General features: G+C 46.6%; 1 protein-coding gene across 1 annotated transcript in view; it reads right to left on the bottom strand.

Annotated features, from left to right (window-relative positions):
* Positions 1–21496, bottom strand: part of DNAH17 (dynein axonemal heavy chain 17) — a 15539113-nt gene that overhangs the window by 11806428 nt on the left and 3711189 nt on the right. The window contains exon 17 of the mRNA XM_086931082.1: positions 18997–19137. Coding sequence (XP_086787208.1) covers positions 18997–19137 — 141 coding nt within the window. The remainder of the gene's footprint in view (positions 1–18996; positions 19138–21496) is intronic.

Raw genomic sequence — 21496 nt, 5'->3', positions numbered from 1 at the left:
TCCACGGTCTGGGAGGTGTTTATGGTATACATCCGAGGGGTTGCCATGACCAAGCATTCGGGGGTGCTCCGCTCTATTAAAGGTAGATGCACAAGTTACTTACCTTCAGTAACGATATATCTATAAGAAACATTAGTAGTGATAGATTCCTTACCTTAGAATTACCCCCAGGCGCCAGACTGGATCCGGAAAGTTTTTGTCAACAGTACCCCTGGGTGTCGCAAGGTGGCGTTGTGCTGCTCTGCGTCCGTCGTTGGCATTGTGGTGTCCGAGATTGCGTTGCAGCAGCTACTTAGATGCCACCCTTGTGCTCTGATGTCAGCTCTATACACGACTTTCAGCACCAGGAACGCAGAGCCATGCAAGATACTGACCAATGGTGCCTTAAACTAGGGCCCTGAAAGGGATGACCTTAACCCTAAAAATCAGTTCGCAGAACGGGGAGAATGGGTGGGGTGGTAAGGAATCTATCAGTACTAATGTTTCTTACAGATATATTGTTACCGAAGGTAAGTAACTTGTGCATCTGAAAGAAACACGTAGCACAAGTTACTTACCTTCGGTAACGATATATCTGTAAGAAACAGTATTTAGTGTTAGATTACTTACCTTAGAATATCCCCAAGCGTCAGACTGGATCCGCAAAGTTTTCATCAGTAGAACCCCTGCGCGTCACTAGGCCTCATCTGCGGCTCCGCGTCCATCGTCGGCATCGGGATTGCCGGGATGACGTCGTCGGAGTACTTAGATGCCACTCTCGAGCGCAGACGTCAGTTCTGTACATAGCTTTCCGCGCCAGGAACGCAGAGCTATGATAGAAACCGACACTGGTGCCATGAAACTAAGGCCCTGAAAGGGATGTCCTTAACCCTAGATATCGGTTTGCAGAACTGGGAGGATGGGTGGGGCGGTAAGGAATCTAATACTAACTACTGTTTCTTACAGATATATCATTACCAAAGGTAAGTAACTTGTGCATCTGAAAGAAACAGGTTAGTGTTAGATTCCTTATCTAAGAATAGATACCCCAGCAATACCAACCCCGGAGGTGGGTCTGCGAACCAAAATCACACCAGAAAGTCCTGGAGAACGGAACGGCCGAAAAAGATCTCTCCGGACTTGGCTGTCCAGGCAGTAGTGCTGAGCAAACGTGTGCAGCGAGGCCCACGTAGCCGCCTGACAGATGTCCTACAATGGGACTCCCCGAACCAGGGCAGTAGTAACCGCCGTAGCCCGAGTGGAATGGGCGCGCAGCCAAACAGGAGGTTCATTGTTCGCCAAAAAATGCTGTCCAGATGGACAGAGAGAAAAGGAGGTTTAGAAGAAAGACCCTGGAGCTCACTCACTCTGCTTTCCTGGTTGCCATCAGCTCTGCCAGAAGTCTTTAAAGTGAGAAGACAAAGAGAACAGTTGTGGAGTAGCTCAAAGGGAGCACACATTAAATAGGTTCAAGTCCCAATGAGGCATTATGAAAGGAATAGGAGGGAAAAGATGAGTAATGCCTTTTAAGAATGTACTTACAACAGGGGACTTGAAAAGGGAAGGCTGATCTGGAAGCCGTAAAAAGGCTGAAATGGCAGAGAGATAGCCCTTGATAGTGCCCAGAGCAAAGCCCTGCTAGGCCAAAGAAAGGAGGAATAGGAGTACCTCTGAAAGAGGGGCAGAAAGGGGATCCACAGCCTTTGCTGTGTACCATGCTGTGCACACGCCACAAATTTGTTTCACCTGCAGGCATAGACCGTCTTAGTGAAGGGATGCTAAGATAACATCAGTCTTCGGGAGGAAGGTCGAAGGCTGACAACTGTCTCTGCTCAATCTCCATGCAAGGAGGTGGAGACTGGACAGGTTCGGGTGGAGGATAGACCCTCCCGAAGAGGCGGTTGGATCAGAGGATCGATGGCCATGCTGAGTAGCTCGGGATACCATACTCTTCAAGCCCAGTCCGGAGCCACAAGAATGACTTGAGCCAGGTCGCACTTGATCTTCTTCAGCACTTTGGGTAGAAGTGGTATAGGCTGAAAGGCATATAGTAGACCGTAACTCCATCCCAACGATGGCCATGAGTAGCAGCTCAGGATTACATCACAGACTTCGGGAGGCAAGGCAAATGAAGTCAACTGCCCCGCTCAACCTCCACGCAAGGAGGTGGAGGCTGGACAGGTTCGGGTGGAGGACCGTCCCCTGCTGCTGCGACAGAAGATCCTCCCGAAGAGGCTGTCAGATCGGAGGATCGATGGCCATGCTAAGTAGCTCGGGATACCATATTCTTCGAGCCCAGTCCGGAGCCACAAGAATGACGGGCAGTGTAGTGCTCGATCTTCTTCAGCACTCTGGGTAGAAGTGGTATAGGTGGAAAGGCATATAGTAGACCGCAACTCCACCTGCGACGAAAAGCATCACATAGCGAATGCTGCCTTGGAAATTCCAACACACAGAACTGATGACGTGCGTTTTCTTCGTTGGTGAATAGATCTAACCAAGGCTCTCTCAACTGCAGAAAGAGACCTTGCGCCACGTCCGAGTTCAGGCGCCATTCGTGATTCATTATGCACCAGTGGCTGAGTTCGTCCGCCCTGGCGTTCAGGGAACCTGCCAGGTGTTGAACCACCAGGGTGATGCCCTGACATTCCAGCCATGTCCCGAGGCGCAGAGCCGCCTGACAAAGGGTCCACAACCCCACCCCGCCCTGTTTGTTGCAGGATCCCATGGTCGTGGTATTGTAAGTGAACACCTGCACTACTCTTCCCCAGACGGACGAAGGAATGCCTTCAGTGCAAGCTGGATCGCCCGAAGCTCTAGAAGGTTGATATGAAGCCTGGTCTCCGCTGGAGACCAGAGACCTCTGATCTCCGCCTCTCCTATGTGACCGAACCATCCCAGAAGGGACACGTCCGTCACAACTGAGTATTCCGAAGTGGGGAAGGGAGAGGAATCTGCCATTGACCCAATCGCGATTTGTGAGCCACCACTGCAATTGTCATGCAGTGCCCTCTGAGATCTGGATGTGATCAGACAGGTTGCCCTGATGCTGTGCCCACTGGAACTTCAGGTCCCACTGCATAGCCCACATATGCCATCTTGCATGATCCACCAGCAGGATGCTAGAGGACATTAGACCCAGGAGCAGGAGGGTCATCCTGACCAAAACCCGGGATAGAGGCAATATAATATAGATAAATCCGAAATTGTGCCGGGTCCAGAAGCGCTCCGATGAAGAGGGGCTTCTGAGAGGGAATCAAGTGCGACTTCGGCACAGTGATGGAAAACCCCAGCAAATGCAGGAGGTCGGTCGTAGTCTGGAGGTGGGAGACGACTGCCCTGGGCTAACCCGCCTTCAACAACCAGTCGTTGAGGAAGACTGGAACCCCTGATCTGCGCAGATGAGCTGTAACCACCGCCATCACTTTCATGCACACCCGAAGGGCACTGGTAAGGCCGAAGGGGAGCATGGTAAAATCAAAGTGCCCGTGCCGTACCGTGAACCGCAGGTAACGCCAGTGGGCCAGCAGGACGGGGACGTGGAAATATGAGTCCTGCAAGTCTAACGCTACCATCCAGTTTCCAGGGTCAAGGGCAGACAAGACCTGAGCTAGCGTCAACATCTTGAACTTTTCCTTCCTGAGGAAGCGGTTGATGTTCCTGAGGTCCAAGATAGGACGCAGGCCCTTGTCCTTCTTGGGAGCAAGAAAGTAGTGGGAATAACAACTACAACCTACTTCTGGCCCAGGACCACGCTTGATGGCCCCTTGGCCAAGAGGGCTGTGACTTCCTGTTGAAGAAGCGCAAGATGGTCCCCCGACATGCGGTGGTACTGAGGTGGCATGGCTGGAGGGGTAGTCTCGAGGGGGAGGGAGTAACCCCTTCGGACAATGTGTAGCACTCACCTGTTCGAGGTGATATTGCACCAGTGGGGGAGATGACGGCGAATCCTGCAGCCCTCTGATGTTTGATGTGCCTGAAAGTTCGGACTAGGAAGGCTTTGAGGTGGATGCTGCGGGTGTGGAGGTGGACTAACCTGCCCGCTGGCCCCCAGAACTGGCTCAGCAGTTCCCACGTCTTCGCTGATGGTGTTGCTGTACAGACCCGTGGCTCTGAAATGAACATGTTGGGGCACCCCTTCCATGGCCACGAAAGGAGCAAAAAGCAGAAGGCTGAGGAGGGCCTATAGGCCCAAGGACTTGGCTGAAGCCTGTGAATCCTTAAAACGCTCCAACGCTCTATCTGCTTTTTTGCCAAAAAGGCAAATGCCATTAAAGGGCATGTCCATCAGAGTGTTCTGGACATCCCCCGAAAAGCCAGTTGTCCTCAGCCAGACGTGACGCCGAAGCACCACCGTCGTGGAAGTCACGGTATCAAGCCCACAACAAAAGTGAACTTGGCTGCATCTCTCCCTGCTGCTATAGCTTGGGAGAGCACCGTCCGGGCCTCCTCCGGACACTGAGGTAGCACCTGTGCCACCGTATCCCACACAGAGTGGGAATAACGGCCCAGGAGGCAAGCAGTATTCAGCCACTGCTGCCCTAATCTGGCAGATGAAAACAGATTCTTGCCCAGCTGCTCGAGCTTCTTGGATTCCCTATCCGGAGGTGCGTTAGGGAACATGCTTTGGGAAGCAGAGGCTTGAACGACCAAGGTCTCAGGGGTGAGGTGTTGGGAGAGAAACAGGGGGTCGCCCAGAGCCGGGTGATGGCGTCGGGTCACGTTCCTGTCTACAGGAGCCCCTGTGTTGGACCTGGACCAAGTGCCCAAAAGGGTCCGAAAGTGCATCATTGAAGGGCAGCAAGAGCTCCGAAGAGGTTGCCGCGGGCTGAAGCACTTCTGTCAGGAGGTTGGTCCTGATGGCCACTGTAGGGAGTTCGAGGTGGGGGGCCTTGCCCCCCTACGCAACACCATTGCGTAATGTGCTCCTTCCTCCGTAGCCATGGTAGGAAAAGACAGCATGCCAAGGTCAGGAGAGGTGTCAAGACCACTGGCATCCCCCAATTCCTCTGCCCAGTTCAGGTCGTACTCACACTGAAGTGCGAGAGGGTCTTCAGACCCCTCTCAGTCCTCCCCTTCCTCCAAAGTCTGTACAACAGGCTGAAAATAAGGAGGAGGGACATGCGGATAGAATAACCCCATCGGGATCGGCATCAAGCGACGCTGATGCGGCGCAGAGTCCGCGCCAGGGCTGAAACTGAGGGTGGCATTGTTAGTAGCACCTGATGACATTGGAGGTGGTTTTGACGTCAGTGGAGGTGTTATAAGGTCAACTGGCGTCGACATGGATCCAGGCCGGGATCCAGGTGGGTCCTGCAGCACAGGGGCCGAAGAAGACAACGGCACCGGGGCCAAAGCCGCCGGCGATGGAAGAGAAGTACCCACCGAGGGGCCCGCAGGGCCCGAAGGTACATCGGGGGGTGGGGCAGATCGCCTAAAAAGCCGGACCATGGCAGCAGGAAATTCTTGCACCTGGGTAGGTGTCGCTGATGGACCCGGAAAGGGCGGGTAGGCCGGCGGCAACGTCACAGGCTCCGCTGGAGAGCTGCGTGGTGGCACCACCTGCACCCTCGGCAGCATTGTGCAATGGGCGTAGAGAAGTCGAAGAGCAACGGCGCTTCTTTAACTTCTTCTTGAAATGCTTTGACTTACCTGACCCCGAGTGCGAAGACTTAGATCCAGACAAAAAATGGTGACGACTCCGCGACCGGTCCCTCGACCTCCCACGGGACCGGGACCTTGAGCGGCACGGAGCAGGCTGCCGGGCTTCCAGCAACTTTCGGGACCGCTTCCGCAAAGTTTTTGGCACCATGGCCTAGCAGTCAGGAGCTGATCGACTCAAAAGAATAGAGACAAAAGGCCTCAAAAAAGCTCAGTCAAAAATTGACTGGGGGTACCGCTCTCTCCGGATCTGTCCTTGTTGGCGCGGTAAAAAAAAGAACTGACATCAGCGCGCGAGGGTGGCATCTAAGTAGCTGCTGTAACGTCATCTCAGCGACCATGATGCCAATGACGGACACGGAGCTGCACAACTCCACCTTCAGACACGCAGGGGTACTGCTGACGAAATCTTTCTCGATCCAGTCTGATGCCTGGGGGCAATTCTAAGGTAATGAATGTATCACTATGCATTTCTTTCAGATTTACTCTGTTGGAGGATCGTTTGAGTGACCTAGAAGCAGAGGTGCTTAAGAGTACAGACCCACAGATTATAGAACAACTGAAAATTACACTGAATGAATATCATGGGCAAGTTGACAGAGAAATTAAGCACATGGGGAAATACGTGTGAGAAGTTGGCCTGATATGCAGTGCTCACTATTCTAGTGATCACTATGTATCAGTCCAAACAACCCTTATTGATGATTGGTTGTAAGTCAACCATAGACCAGCTATCTTAGTAGCATGGACAAGAGCAGTCTTTAGGCTAGACTCTAGAGGGCGTGTTAAGCCAGCTGTTATACCATCACATATACCCCTTGAACAACAAGTGAAAGGACACCACACAAGTTGTTATGAAAATAAAAGTATATTTATTTAGAACACAACAGCCCTGGACTCTTTATGAGGACAGGGCGCTAAGCACAATACAAAGCTCTTATGAAAATACTGAAAGTCGCACAATTTACACAAATGCCCGAGGGGCACGAAAAACCATATACTCTAAAAGTGGAATGCGAAATTACTAGCAGGTAAGTACTACTCTAATAGGCTTTAGGATCGCTAGGACTGGACTACTGAACCTTCAGATTACTAGCAGGAGGCCTAGGGAGATAGGGTGCAGAGTGTGCACTCTCACGCGGGATGCGGGACAAAGACTATGGATGCTAGATTTCGTAAAGTTAGTGTTATCGGACGAACCCGACTAGGTAGAGCTGAAACGAAAAAGGATCTGGACCTTTGGATAGTTAAGCTATGCTGGAGCACCGAAATGCTCAGGTTACCTAGCCCAGGGGCTGTGGCTGCATAGGTCTGGAAAGATGTCTGGAATCCTCGTTGCAGTCTATGGAGCCTGAAAGAAGAAGTTGCTGGCAGGCGACCAGTGATGAAGTTCGATGTGATCCAAGCCTGGATCAGTGATGGAGGATACCTGTAAGCAGAGGGGACCAAGTTCTGAATCACTAGCCAGTGATTAGATGGGCACCAGGATGGCACCGGATGAAGTCACCTCGACCAGGTGAGTGGGCGACGCTGGGCTCTGCAGTCTCTCGGACCAGGAGGTGTTGTCGGTGACCAGGATGGAGGTGCGAGCTGTCCCACAAAGGTATCTGCTGTCGACGTTGCTGGACCCAGGATTGGGGCAACAAGTCTTGGCAAATGCAAGCCCACGCGGTGGACTTAAAATGGCGTCTGGAGTGGACCAGGAGGGTCTGGGGTGCTCCTCTGTTGGAGGGGAGCACGGGCCAGTCTGGAGCAACCAGACCAGTGGTGGTGTTGTCGTGGTGCGTCGTCAGGAGGGCCACAAGCCAGCTGGCAAGTAGCCGGACAACGCGGTGAGCAGCAAAGAGCAGAAGGGCCCCACGCACATCTGGAGGATGCTGGGGGGCTGGACTTCAGTGCTGGAGCTGCTCAGGGTTAGGGCTTCTCAAACCCCAAAGCACTCACTCGAGGATCCCTCAGCGGTCGTGCTGGGCAAGCGTTGTGCAGTCTTGAAGATGGCCGGTCTCTCGAGGTCTCGTCACACCCACGAATCTCAGCTGAGCTGACGATGTAGGTAGAGGTCAGAGGTGCCAGGAAAGCCGGGTCTCGTCGAGCTGGGCAGTCTTGATCCGGAGGAGAGACTTACAGCAAACCGCGACGCGCTTGGATGGTGCCTGCTGTGCAGGGTGGCTACTCTTTAGCCAGAAGGTAGAGTCTTCTGACAGGTTCAAGAGTCCTTTCGTGGAAAGTCATCAAGATTCAGAATTATCTAATTTGGGAAGGGTCCCCGCTTCTACCTTTATACTAAAGAAAGGGGCTGGTACGGGACTAGGTCCTGCCCATGGGTGGGACCAGGAAGGGGGTTGGTTACACCCCTCTCCCACGCCGGACTTTCCCCAGCTCAGGGGCTGGTGTGCCCCTGGAACTGGTTCTAGCCGGCCTATGCGTAGTGAGCACCGGGGTGCCACTTGCAGTCACCTTCCTATTCAGCCCTGCCTACCCAGGATACACAAAACCCTGTCTGGGATGGTGCTAGCACCGCCCCTGACAGGAAACCCTTTGTCCAAGCTCTCCTTGCTGGAAGGACTCCCAGCAGCAGGAGGTCAGACTTGTGTCTGTGGTGGCAGCATCCATTTTGTGATGCTGAGGCTCGAGTTAACTTTAACCGGGGTTCACAGTTACATACATGTCTTGTCCCTCTAGAAGGGTGGAATGCTAACCCCGTCGCCAGAATTGGCGAGGGGTTAGTATTCCAATTCGTATAACACCTTACTCGACATGTTTTGATAAAGCGATACCAGAGTTGGCACATAACCGCGAGGATTATAATGTACTTAAGAGTATATGGTATGCGTTATCATGGAACAGCTATTAGGACTTTGTTCCGCGAGCTGCAAATGGGCTCAGCTCATGCCAGAGCACCATCTCACACGATTCCAAGCACTCTGCCTTCAGGATTGTCAAGGCCTGCCATAGGAGTGACTGATAGGAGTACGAGTGTCCATTTTAGGGTTAGATATAGGTATACTATATCTACAGCAAGGGGTGATTACACCTCCTTGCCCCAGCTGTCGTGCAGCCAGTTGTGTCAGATTTAGATGGCCAGCCAGGGGTGGCATAATACATGCTGCAGCCCCTGGTAGGCCCTGGGTACACCTATGCCCTGAGTTACAGGGTCTGATAAGGTGGCCCAGTACCAATTGGTAAATGCACCTAAGGTACACGTGTCAATTTAGTGAGAGAACAGCAAGGCTGTGGGTCTGATTAGCAGGCCCACAGCCAGAGAAGTCGTAAACCAGTGAAGCAAAAAGCAAAAATCTGGGGCGATCATAGGATTGCGGACCCTACTCTCCTACAATACGCATTGGCCAGATCTTATGGTGAGGGAGACAGGCCGGGCTTGGTGCTTGTGGCGATTGCCCACCAACGGTACGAGTCTGGAGTTATCCGAGTAGTACTAGATGAGGAGGGCATAGTCAGATATAATAAACAGATTTGGTCGATATTACCTGGACCTGTACAGTTCCAAAGTCACCCCTGATGAGGATAGCAAACTGAACTACCTGGAGTATATGCAACTGCCCTGGCTGATGAATAGCCATAGAGAATATCTTATGAGGCCCCTTGAAACTGTCGAAATCCTGATGGCACTGAACTCAATGCGAGATGGAAGCGCGCCAGGCCAAGAAGGGCTCACTGTGGCTTTTTACAAGGCCTGCAGCGATTAACTGGTTCCACACCTGTCTACTCTGTTTCAGGAAATGGGTGAGGCTGATAAAATGCCCCCACTATAAGTGAGGCACTTATAGTAACCATCTTGAAGCCCGGCAAGGATTCCCAGAAGTGTTCGTCCTACAGATCTCTAACCTTGATAAACGTTGATACCAAACTTTTTGGGAATATTTTGCCTAACAGACTGACACCGCTTCTGCCTTCTTTGGTGGGAGTTGAGCAGGCGGGCTTTATACCCGACCGCATGCTATTTTATATTCTGAGAACAGTATTTGCGTCCCTGCAGAATGTTAAACCGAGCGTTAAGGCAATGGCTGTGTTCTTAGATGCTGAAAAAGCCTTTGATTCGGTTGAGTGGAAATACATGCTGGTGGTGCTTAGGCAACTGGGAGTTGGCGACATTTTCTTGAAACTAATTTCAGTATTATATAACTCTCCCACAGCTCGTGTGCATTTGGGTGATGTTATTTTGTCGCCCATACAAACCTCTACGGGCACAAAACAAGGGTGCCCCCTGTCACTTCTGCTTTACGCTGTTGCTGCGGAACCCTTGATTTGTGCTCTGCGTGAATATCACGGCAATAGGGGTATCCGGTTCCCATGCTATAATCTTGTCTCTGCTTACCCGGATGACATGTTACTGTATATACAGGAACCGGACACAAATCTCTCTCCGGTTATATGAGAGGTGCTCCGATTTGGTGGTGTGTCGGGTCTAAAAATTAATTGGGACAAATATATCATCTTCCCTTTGACCCTGGCCACGGAGCAGACTGCTTTAGATTACCCTCTTCAATGGACGACGGATCCGGTCCGATATCTGGGAATACAGATACACTCCGATGCGGAACAAATTATCACAGCAAATTATGGTATAAGGTATAAGGCATACATTTATTTGCAAATAAATACATATACTACACATTCCTTCATGAATATTGTGTTAAAAAAATTCTAAAACATTTTCTTTGGGTTGACTGCTATCACCATTAAAATATCTGTTTTCTGTCCTCCTGCTAACGGCAGCATTCCAGTCCGTCAAATAACTTCCCACCCACAGTTGGAGGCCCTCTGACCTTGGCAATCAGCCCGTATCAAAATACCAAGGCTCCATGTGTCATGTTCTCAACTGCTATGGAGTGGGTCCACCTTGTGCTTCTGAAATAAAGTTCTTGTCAGTGGGGAGAGTTGCTTTGCTGCGCCTTATAAAGTTAGGCCATGAGTTTGCAACTTAGTTTCCTTATGTTAACATTTCCGGCATTTTACTTCCACACAGTTTCAGATACTTCACTAGTCAGCAATTAAGTTGTGGACCATCAGGTGCAAAGCATGCCAGCAGGGCTTGCCTCCTGCTGCGAATCCCCCGCTGGTTGAAATGACGATTCAGTAGTTGTTTTCATTCCTTAAGAAGGTTTTTACAGGAGCACAGAAAATGCAGCAGATCTTCAGGACCTGATCCACATAAATGGCATATGGGTTCCGCTTTCTCTCTTAACCAGGGAGGAAGGTGTTGTGTACAGGGTAGCAGCCCCAGTCTATACCTCATGAAAGCAATTTTAATTTTTTGCCGTAGCCCAGATTGAAGTAGGCTTGGGTGACCAGCTCTGTGTAGGACTTCAATGCCATCCAGATATGGGCCCTTTTTGCCAATAAGGCTTTGTCCTCTAACAAGGAAAGACGTTTCACTGTCTTCCACACTACTTTTTAAAAAATGGTAGTACTTGTTGGTGTTTCCCAAAGCTGACATAGCTCCATCCTCTTTAAACTGCTGTGGAGGTATTCTGCAACTGGTGATTTGGCGCGTTGTTCTAACTCCTTCCACAGCTGTTCATTGAGTGTACTGTGCGGAGCTTTTCACACTTTACCCCACGCGATGGTATAGGCCCCTTGTCTAGCAACTGTTTGTTTTTGTATGTCAAATTCAAGCCTAAATTGGGCAGGCAATGTGTGTTTGCGCAGCCCAAAGATGGCCCTATATACTGTTGTTACTGTGGCTTCAAGTATTTTGGCGTCTCTGCCTTTCTGGACCTCGTTGCCAATAGGTTTAACAGGTGATGGAAGATCTTTTCTTGGCCTTTTGTTTGCCATCACCCGAGCTGTGGTTGGTATTTTAGAGGGTTGCTTAGAAGAAATTGTAGAGGCGCAGGCAGAGGACGACTGAGAATCTTAAGATACCATATCAAGATGTTCCACAATGGATTCCAGTAAAGAAAATTAGTTTTTAGTATCCACTGTATACTGAGAGTGAGCCATGCCAGTGGTGTGTAATTTTAAATTCTTCGTTTTCCTGACACATAAATATAAACAATGACATAAAGGGAAAGTGGTATAGGTAATTAATCTGAGCTGCTGTTAAAATGAAATTAAAACAGTCTCACATAACAGTCTATTGCAGTGCTTCAGAAAAGAGAAATGCTGACTTGAATAGATAAATTGTTTAAAATGAAACTTCTCAAGGCAGTCTTTTGCAGTGCTTCAGAAAACAGAAATGCAAACTTGAAGAGATAAATTGTTGACAGTGAAACTTCCCTCGCAGTGTGTGGCAGTGCTTCAGAAAATAGAAATGTTAACTTGAAGAGATAAATTGTTGAAAATTAAACCTCACAGCACACAGAACAGCAGAGAGATTTATGAGGGCTCCAGGGTCAAAATGTTATGTCCTTAGTACGGAAGCTGTGCTCATTTTAATAAACACTTCATGCGAGGAGATACGATGGCGGGTGCTGCTGAAGTTTAAGATTGCCAGAAAGCATTTTTCTCAGTAAAGATGATGAAGAGCCCATTAAGCTGGAACGTGTGACTGCGGTTGTGTTCCGAAAGTATTCTGCTTCATTTGGAAATTAAAAGTAGCAGTCTGGTGACAAAATTGTAGGTATGGGAAAAAAAATACCTCAAAGCTGTCGTGGCGCTCCATTAGCCTGCCTCTATCGTCACTGGGTGCTAAGCCACGCCCCCCCTCATTCGCAGTTCTTTGGTCCCGTGTCTGGAAAAAGGCAGCCCTGCGAAGTTAGAATAAATATTAAAGCATTTTTAATAATTTGTCTGCATCACCACAAGGTGTGATGATGTCATCTAATGTTTGGCACTTGGCCGGGCTGCAGAGGATGTAAAGTTTTAAATAAAAAATACAGTGAAAATGTGTCTACTGGAAAAGGTTGAAAAGGTTAAAATGTCCCGTTGAATCCAAAGTTGAAATTTAGGATGAGAAGTACCTGCAAGCAGAGGAGACAGAGTCCATGCTACTTGTAAGTGACCAGGAAGCCCGGAAGATGAATGCGCACTGAAGTTGAGTGTTGCAGGATAGTTGACGTGACCTTGAAACTGCAGCTGTGTGGACCAGATGACGCTGTGGAAGATCAGGAGATGTCCACGAGCTGCCCCATGTCGGATGTCAAGAGTGGAAGGTTCGGTGTTTGTCAGAAGCATCAACAAGCCTTTGCACCTGCAAGCAACATTCCTACAGCGAAATGCATAGTGTGGTCTCTGGGGTCCAGTCGCGTGAGAAGCTAGCAGTTGAAGTTAAAGACTTTGAATTAAGGCCGGAAGGGAAATCGGAAATGGCCGATTGCCGTAAATAAGGAAAGTCATAGTAGAAAGCCGACAGGCAAGAAAGCTGCAAAGTGGCGGGAGTCTAAGGGCCACACAGGGAAAACGGAGTAAAAAATCACATCCACTTAGGGGGACATGGGGAGATGAGAATGTTAAATGTATGAAATCACACATGAAAACATAGTTACGTGGTCTATGAAAATACAGAAAAAGGAGACACGAGAAACAGGGGTGTATGGGAAAAATAATATGGCCGGAAAACGCAGATCAAAGTTAGTAAGGGCTCACTTTGTACTAGTATAGAGTGTCATGAGAAGATACATATGGCATTAGGCCAGAAATGTTCTGTAAGAATAATGATATGACATAGCAGAACATATAAGGTGATGGTGACTGATGTTGCAAGGAAATACTGGCCAAAAATAAGGACTAATGTTGTGCTGGTATAAGGGGTCCTGTAGGTAACATATATCAGGGATGAATCACCCTCAGACTAGGGGAAGAGGAAGAACTCCTACTTTGACCTCCACTACAAATATCCAACTACACATAAAGAGAAGTAGGAGTAAACTCTATCTCGCTCCTGGAGACTTATGGCGAAGTTATTATGTTTGAAAAACTGCCCTTACCCACACAATTGTGGCATGCTTTATCATTGGGTTGATAAACAACACTCCTGCACAGACCAATACATGGGGTGGAGCAATAGGGAGGGGGAAACAATACAAACATAAAGAAAAGTAGGAATCAAGAAAATAATATGTGCAGAAAATAGACTCTAAAACTAGCTCAGGGATATCCACTTCCCTATTTTATTGTGGGATTCCCCGGCCAGGATTAAAACATCAAATAGAGGATGGTGGCAATAGGGTTAGTTATAAACCGTTCACCCCTCCTCTCTGCATGTTGGTAGACATGTTTTTGCCGGTTATTGTGTCTTCTCAGGCTTTTGTCAGGACTGCAAGTTTCTCTTTATAATACCCTCCTTTCCTACCTTTATTTCAGTGGATCCAGGACTGACCCTGTTTTTTCATATACAGATGTGTATTCACACTTCAAACAAGATCTGTGGATTGAAAATATAATCAAGTGAAAAAATTTGCAAAAAAGAGAGACATATCTGTATATACATATAGAAACATATAACTGTGCCGCTCTGGAATATTTTTGCGAGTTTGTGGCTTAACCTATTGAAACAAAATTTTCATTTTTATTTGTTCGCCGTATATCAGGACTATATCTTCACATGATTTCAATCATCATTAGTCTTTGTAGTTATTTTTTAAATGAAAATCATTACTAGGAGAAAACCACCACATAAAAACAACTGCCCCAAAAAGGGTGCATTGTCATAAAATTGGACCAGTGTCACTTTATCGAGTTTCACAGTTGTTTTAGCTCGAAAAGGCGTGGGAGCGAGGGCGGCTCCCAGTAGTCACACACTGGTTATAAAAGGGAGGTAATGCATAGAGAGTTAGAATGAGACATCCTTTCTACCTGTGTTTTACCATTATGCACCATAAGCCACACTCCACCGGCAAATGGTCGATACCAACAGGTTTAACCGTGTCGGAGTGTTATATTGATATTGAGTGTTCCAAACAACGTCCCATGTGACCATGGAATTACACACACACCCTTTATCTCTATATTGAGATATTTATCTCTGTACTCCTTTGAGTGCTCCACCCCAACATACCCCTCTTACTTGTCAAGGTAAGACCGCCGCTTAGACACTGTCTCTCCGTACACCACGAAGGTTCCGGTCAAGTGCCCGATCTCCCTTTACGGCGTAGCTGCTTTCCGTCACGTAACCCTAGGAAGCGGTCACGTGATTGAAATCTTATTTTAAAAGACTAGAGCGTGTCCAATCCTCCTGGTCTTTGCCCTGTCGGAAGTATAGATTTTTTTTCTTTTTAAGTACGGCATCTCCGTATCCCGGCACGTGGCCAGAGAGCGCGGTCACATGATCGGAGACTAAATTGTAGAGCCTTATTAATGTACTATGCGTAAGTGTTGACATTGCGATAAATAATGGTCATTCATCCTACCTCCATTAATATTGTGGAGTGGTGTGGCTCACTGATTAGAGGCGGCAGACCCGGGAGCAGAGGACGGCACTGGACCAGGGTTCAATTCCCGACGCGGCAGGGTCATGGACCTGGTTCAGCGGACTCAATAATACTCACCTGTGCTCCATGATTCGTACCTTTACCTTTCGTGTCATCATGTCCATATATAGTAGGACACAGGGGCATTTTATAAGGTAAATTACCTTATCTGAATTACTATTCATGCGTTTCTGTTGCTCCCAGGGGTAGTTCAAACCAACATCAATGTATTTTGTGTCTGCAACAGGGAGGCTCTTCTGGAAAGTACAGAAAAACCACCAGTCAATACCACCATCGGCGTCACAACCTTTAATACTGCTTCAAATAACATCAAACGGTTTATATTAAGGAACTGGCGAATTTTAAACTCGAGTGGACTCAATCTGGAAAAACCTCTTTTTTCCTTCAAGCGAAGTTCTAATGTGAGGGACCACCTAGTCCATACAAGACCACGGCCAAAAGTACAGGATGGACAACAGAGACTTTGGGATCTACCCCCAGACACTGGTCATACTAGATGTGGGTCATGCGACGTTTGCAACCTCACTAAAGACACAAAATGCATTGATGGGGCATACACCGGGAGGGGTGGACATGCTGTAGTCTTTAAAAATAAGATTCCAATCACGTGACTGCTTCCTTGGGTCATGTGACGGGAAGCGGCTATGCCATAAAGGGTGGTCGGGGCATTTGCCTGGAACCGTCATGGCATACAGAAAGACAGTGTTGTGGCAGCCTCACTTTGACGAAGTAAGAGGGGGATGGTGGGGGTGCAGTACTCGGATGAGTGTGGAGATAAATTTCCTAATATACCGATAAAGGGGCTGTGGATTCCATAGTCACACAGGACTTTGGAACACTCAAAACTGATATAACACTCAGACATGGTTAAATCTGTTGGTATCCACCATTTATAAGTGGAGTGTAGCTCATGGTTAGAGCATGTGTATAATGGTAAAACACAGGTTGAAAGGATGTCTCATTCTAACTCTCTATGCATTACCTCCCTTTTAAAACCAGTGTGTGACCAAAGGTAGCCACCCTCACTCCCACGCCTTTTCGAGCTTTAACAACTATGAAACTTGGTAAGGTGACACAAGTCCAATTTTATGATGATACACCCTTTTCTTTTTGAGGGGTGTTTTATGTGGTTGTTTTCTCCCAGTAATGATGATTATCATATAACGAATACCCACAAAGACTAATGATGATTGAAATATTGTGAAGATATAGACCTGATATACGGCAAACAAATAAAAACAAAAAGTTTGTTTCAATAGGTTAAGCCGCAAACTCGCAAACATATTCTAGAGCTGCACGGTTATATGTTTCTTTATATATACACATATATGTCTCTCTTTTTTGCAAATTTTTTCACTTGATTATATTTTGAATCGACAGATCTTGTTTGAAGTGTGAATACACATCTGTATATGAAAAAACAGGGTCAGTCCTTGATTTACTGAAATAAAGGTAGGTAAGGAGAGTATTATAAAGGGGATCTTGCTGTCCTGAAAAAAGCCTGAGAAGACACAATAACTGGCAGAAACATGTCGACTTACATGAAAAGAAGAGGGATGAACAGTTTATAACTAACCCTATTGCCACCATCCTCTATTTAAAGTTTTAATACTGGCCAGGGAATCCGGGAGTAAAATAGCGAAGTTGATATCCCTGAGCTAGTTTTAGAGTATATTTTCTGCACATATTATTAGCTTGAGTCCAACTCTTCTTTATGTTTGCATTGTTTCCTCCTCCCTATCACTCTACTCCTTGTGTTGGTCTGTGCAGGGGTGTTGTTTAGCAGCCCAGTGATGAAGCATGCTACAATTTTGTGGGTGAGGGCAGTTTCTCAAACATATAAACTTTGCCTTAAGTCTCTAGGACCGAGTTATAGTTTACTTCTACTTCTCTTTGTGTGTAGTTGGATATATCAGGGATAACATGTGATGGAGACTAATACTGCAGGTAAGAGCAGGCCAGAGAGAATAAGAGATCATGCTGAGCTAGGAGAAAAGCCCTGAGAAGTGGCATATGTCAAAATGCCTTACAAAAGCATGTAAAGGCCAACGCCAGGTCTGTATGGTGGCAAGAGGTTGAGGCAAATACCTGGCCACTTCTGCAGCCAATAGTGCATTTATGCATCCTTGTTGAGTCCTGTATTCACAGTATCCATAAGCAGAATAAGTTTGCCTTCCTTTTGTCTCATGCGGGGTTCCCGATTGCCACCTCTGGTTTGTGGTATGATGTGTTCCAATCTGAAGAATTTAAAAGTCTTGTTGTGAGGGTGGCATTTCAGAAAGTGATCTAGGACCGGGGCTCCTGTTTCTGGTTTGTGAATATTTCGGTACTGTTCCAAGATTCTAGTTTTAAGTGGTATGATGGTAAATTTCTCATATATGCTTTGTTGCATGGACAAATAATTACATAAATCACGTAGTTGCATTTTATCCAGTCTCAAATTTTAGATGTGCAATTACCTGGTAGGGTAAATTCCATCTGTTTGTTAATGCCCTGCTTGCAGGCATTGCAATTGAGATAAGTGTAGAATCCTTGAGGTTTGAACATGAAGTTCAGGGTAGGTTTTTCTTTTTTCATTATATTCTGATCGACAAGAGCTTGGCTGAGGTTCTTCGCTCTCCTGAAGCCCATTTGAGGAAAAGTTTGTATCTGATCATTTAGGGTCACGTTGTTTGTCAGGGGGTATCAATGCTTTTTAAGGATTTTTCAGATGTAGTGATGCGTGTTATGGAAATCAGTTAGAAACATGATTTTCCATATGTTTTGGGTCACCCTACCCAGGTTCTTGGGTTTTAGCAATTTGTTGGGCGATATCCTTGCACAATCTGTAGCCGTTTTATCTAGATGTGTTGTGTTATATCCTCTTTTTTCAAGTCTACTTAATAGGTTTGTAGCTTTTTCTCTGTAGATTTCTGTATTACTGCAGTTTCGTCGCAAATTTTTTATTGTTGTGAGTGAGTGGCAGCTGTCTGCTCTTAGTATTGAGTTGGCTGATGTCAGCTTGGGGAATGTCTTTGTATGCAGTTTGCCATCGTGTGCATATCTTGTAATGTCCAAGAAATCTATTTCTGAGCCAAAAAGTGTGATGTCTTGATGTTCCATTTGTTTTCATTGATTTTGTGTAAGAAATGTTGTAGGGTATCCTGTGATCCATTGCCAGATGCACAGGATATTGCCAATGTACCGTCCCCAGTATAATATATGGGAGGCACTTAAGTAAGAATGTTGATCCTGGGGTAGAGTAAGCAGAGATCATGAAAAAAGAATTGAAGAAACTATTATCTGAACAAAGCTGAGCAGAGTTCTTTTACTATTTTATGTACAGAAAAAATCTGAGGTATGGTCTCTTGAGGGAGTGTTTTTTTCTGTGCTCTCACCTCATTCGTCATAGTTTGTGTATTTTTAAATGAGGTGATTGTGCTACGAAAGTGACACCGTTGAAGGCCCTTCATGCTGTGTCAGCATTACACTGCTATTTTAAAATTACAGTTGAAACACTAGCTCGACAACAGGGCTTTAGTTAAGCATGTGAATATATTTAAGATCCAGTCTTGGAGAATTAAATGTTAGAGATAGCTCAAAAAGTGATTCTAAATTCTAATTTATTCTATTCTATTTTAATCACACCTATATAGCGAATGGTCCCAGAAAGGCCTCACGGCGGAGTCAGTGAAGCACAAGATTAGGAATTTACAAGATTGTGCTCTTAAACACCCACGTTTTTAGTGCCTTAACAGTAAGCAACAGTGACACTATGACATTCTTCCTTATTTTATAACTTGGAAAGCTCGCCTTTGCAAAAAATACTTGTGAAAAATGTATGGTTTGCTAATGGCTTCACACAATATACAAAGTTTAGCTGTCAATGGCTGCATATTTTGCATAGTTTTTCAAAGAAAATGAGCTGTATGTTCTAAAAAGTGCAATTCTAACCACAGACGATGAAACATGTTCATTAGCTCACCGTTAGCATTGCCAATATCTCCTCTCCAGCATCTGTAATAGATGTGTACCGTTTATTTACCAATCCTGCTCTTCCATCTATGTCCAAGAAGAAATCCTTTTTAGTGTCCTTCCTTTCAAACAGGGGACTTGCTGACCACTCCTATTACAGGAAAAGATAAAATACTGTGGTAAGTATTCAATACACAATGGCCAAAATAACAAAGGATGAGTCATTCAATTGGATATTTAAAGTAAAGAAGATAAATATTCAATGTAAATAATTCTAAAACAGGCTGACATAGGGACATAATGGCAGCTTATATGTAATAATTTATGTATTCCTTTATTGCAATGACAGATCACATCTTACACAGATTTATAAACATGAGCTAGTCTCTTCAAAATTGGTACAGGCAGACAGAAACAAGATAGCTATATACACAGTCCCACTATGTCATCTTCTACCTTCACCAATTACTTATAACCCAGTGTTTGAATTGTTCACTTTTATTTCATTTCTTTTTCCCCTTATCCTTGCATCCCATTGAAGAATTTCACACCATACACACCGTCTTTCACACATGAATGTGGATGCTATATGATCACAAGGACAACCATTTGCAATGCAAAAAGTCCCACCTTTGCAAGAGTTAGAGCTACTGGCATTGTAAATGTAAAAGTTTTTAACTAATGTGTTTTGGAGTGGAGTGGATGTACGTCGTGTGTAGGGGAATTATATAGTATCTTGTGCAGTGGAATTATGTGGATAAAAAGTATGTGCTTTTAGGGGTTAATTCCGATCCTGGAAAAAAAACGTCTGTACGATTTTTTTTTGGAGCCATCGCCGTCCGAGTCGCGTAGTACGATCCGTATTCCGTCAAACCGTCCAAATCGTCGTGATCCGTACGTATTGCAAGGCTGAAACAGTGAACTGTACGACTCGTACACATGCCGTACGACCCGACGAGTACGACCTGGACTGGGGTATGAAGACGCGAATCGTACGGTCCACGCCAGGTAAGAGCGATTCGTACGGAAAAGCACACAATCACTTACACACCGTATGGTGCGTACACCCCATGATAGCAGGGGTATGGTGCGTATCCCTGCGATCTTGGGGTGTACGCACCGTACCCCGTGATCGCAGGGTGTACGCACCGTACACCCAGCAAACATGGGGTACGGTGCGTACACCCCAAGATCACGGGGTACGGTGCGTACACCCAGTGAATGCAGGGGTACGCACCGTGCCCCTGCTATCATGGGGTGTACGCACCGTACCCGGGGGGGCCGTTCCATACCTGTTTCGGGGCGAACTCTGCTTTTACGGCTGTTTTCAGCTCCCATAGAAAAAGGGTCGTACGGTGCGTACCCGACACGAATCGTACTTGCCGGGTCGGAAAAACCAGCCGCGAACCGTACAGCGGGTTCCAAGGCAGATTCGTACAGGGATTTGATTCGTACGGTCTCTGTACGATTCGTACGGAGTCCAGCTCCTGGTACGAATCATACTTTGTCGTACGTATGGGGGACGTTGCAGGGTACGATTCGTACGGGAAAAACGCTCCGAACGGCTATTCGGAGCGGTTTTTCCCGTATCGGAATCGACCCCTTAGGGTATCAGAATTATGTCACGTGGGATTAGGTGTTATGGAGAGTAATTATGTGGTACAGTAGTCTATGTTGTGGAGTGGTAACCTTAGGTTTAGTCCTCCTCAATTCAATAGAGGCTAAACTATAAACTCAGTGAGACACAAAAAAAAGCCAAAGACAGAGGAGCACTTCTGGACCTAGTCAGACGTATGAGCAGGGCCACTGGAATTATATGATTATTCAGCTGTCCTGATTTACACATAATTATACTATTTACGCTTTTGCCACATAATCGATCATCTGCTGCATAATCTGCATATTTGAACAAGAAGAACCTTGATTCTAGCTCAAACATAACCAAAAATGGAGTGACACATGTTGCAGCATGGTGGAAGGCCCTTTGCAAAGCTGCAATGGTCACCTGCTACTTATTGCTAAATGTGGGTGTTAAATTGGTACTAATGGGGTGCAACCATTTAGGTATCGCATTAGTTACATTTTGAGCTATTGCTATGCAAATATAAAAGAAATGCTGCGTCCGCCTGCCTTTGTTTTTCTATTTATTGACTTTTGAAGAAATGGTGGCATGCTATACTTAAGATTTAGATGTTGAAAGCTAAAGCGTGCCATGCCGCCATAGCCACAAAAGTCAATGCAGTGTCGTGCAGCAGGGGGTGGGGCATGCAGCAGAAAGGATGGCAGCTATCATGGGAGGGAGGAGGTGCAAGCAGAGGAGGCAACAGATGGTTATCGAAAAAACAAATGGTGATGTCTCCTGGAAGGGAACTAAACACAAAAAGGCTGGACAGATGGACAATATTGACCAACCAGAGTAAAGAAATTTAGAAAAGCAGGACAACAAACCAACTAGAAGCACTAATCATTTTGAATGCCCATATCCTGAATACAGCAAAACAAAAGGGGAT

The sequence above is a fragment of the Lissotriton vulgaris genome, chromosome 7, assembly GCF_964263255.1.
Source record: "Lissotriton vulgaris chromosome 7, aLisVul1.2, whole genome shotgun sequence".
NCBI classification, from domain to species: domain Eukaryota; kingdom Metazoa; phylum Chordata; class Amphibia; order Caudata; family Salamandridae; genus Lissotriton; species Lissotriton vulgaris.
This window is presented reverse-complemented; position numbering and strand designations above follow the sequence as displayed.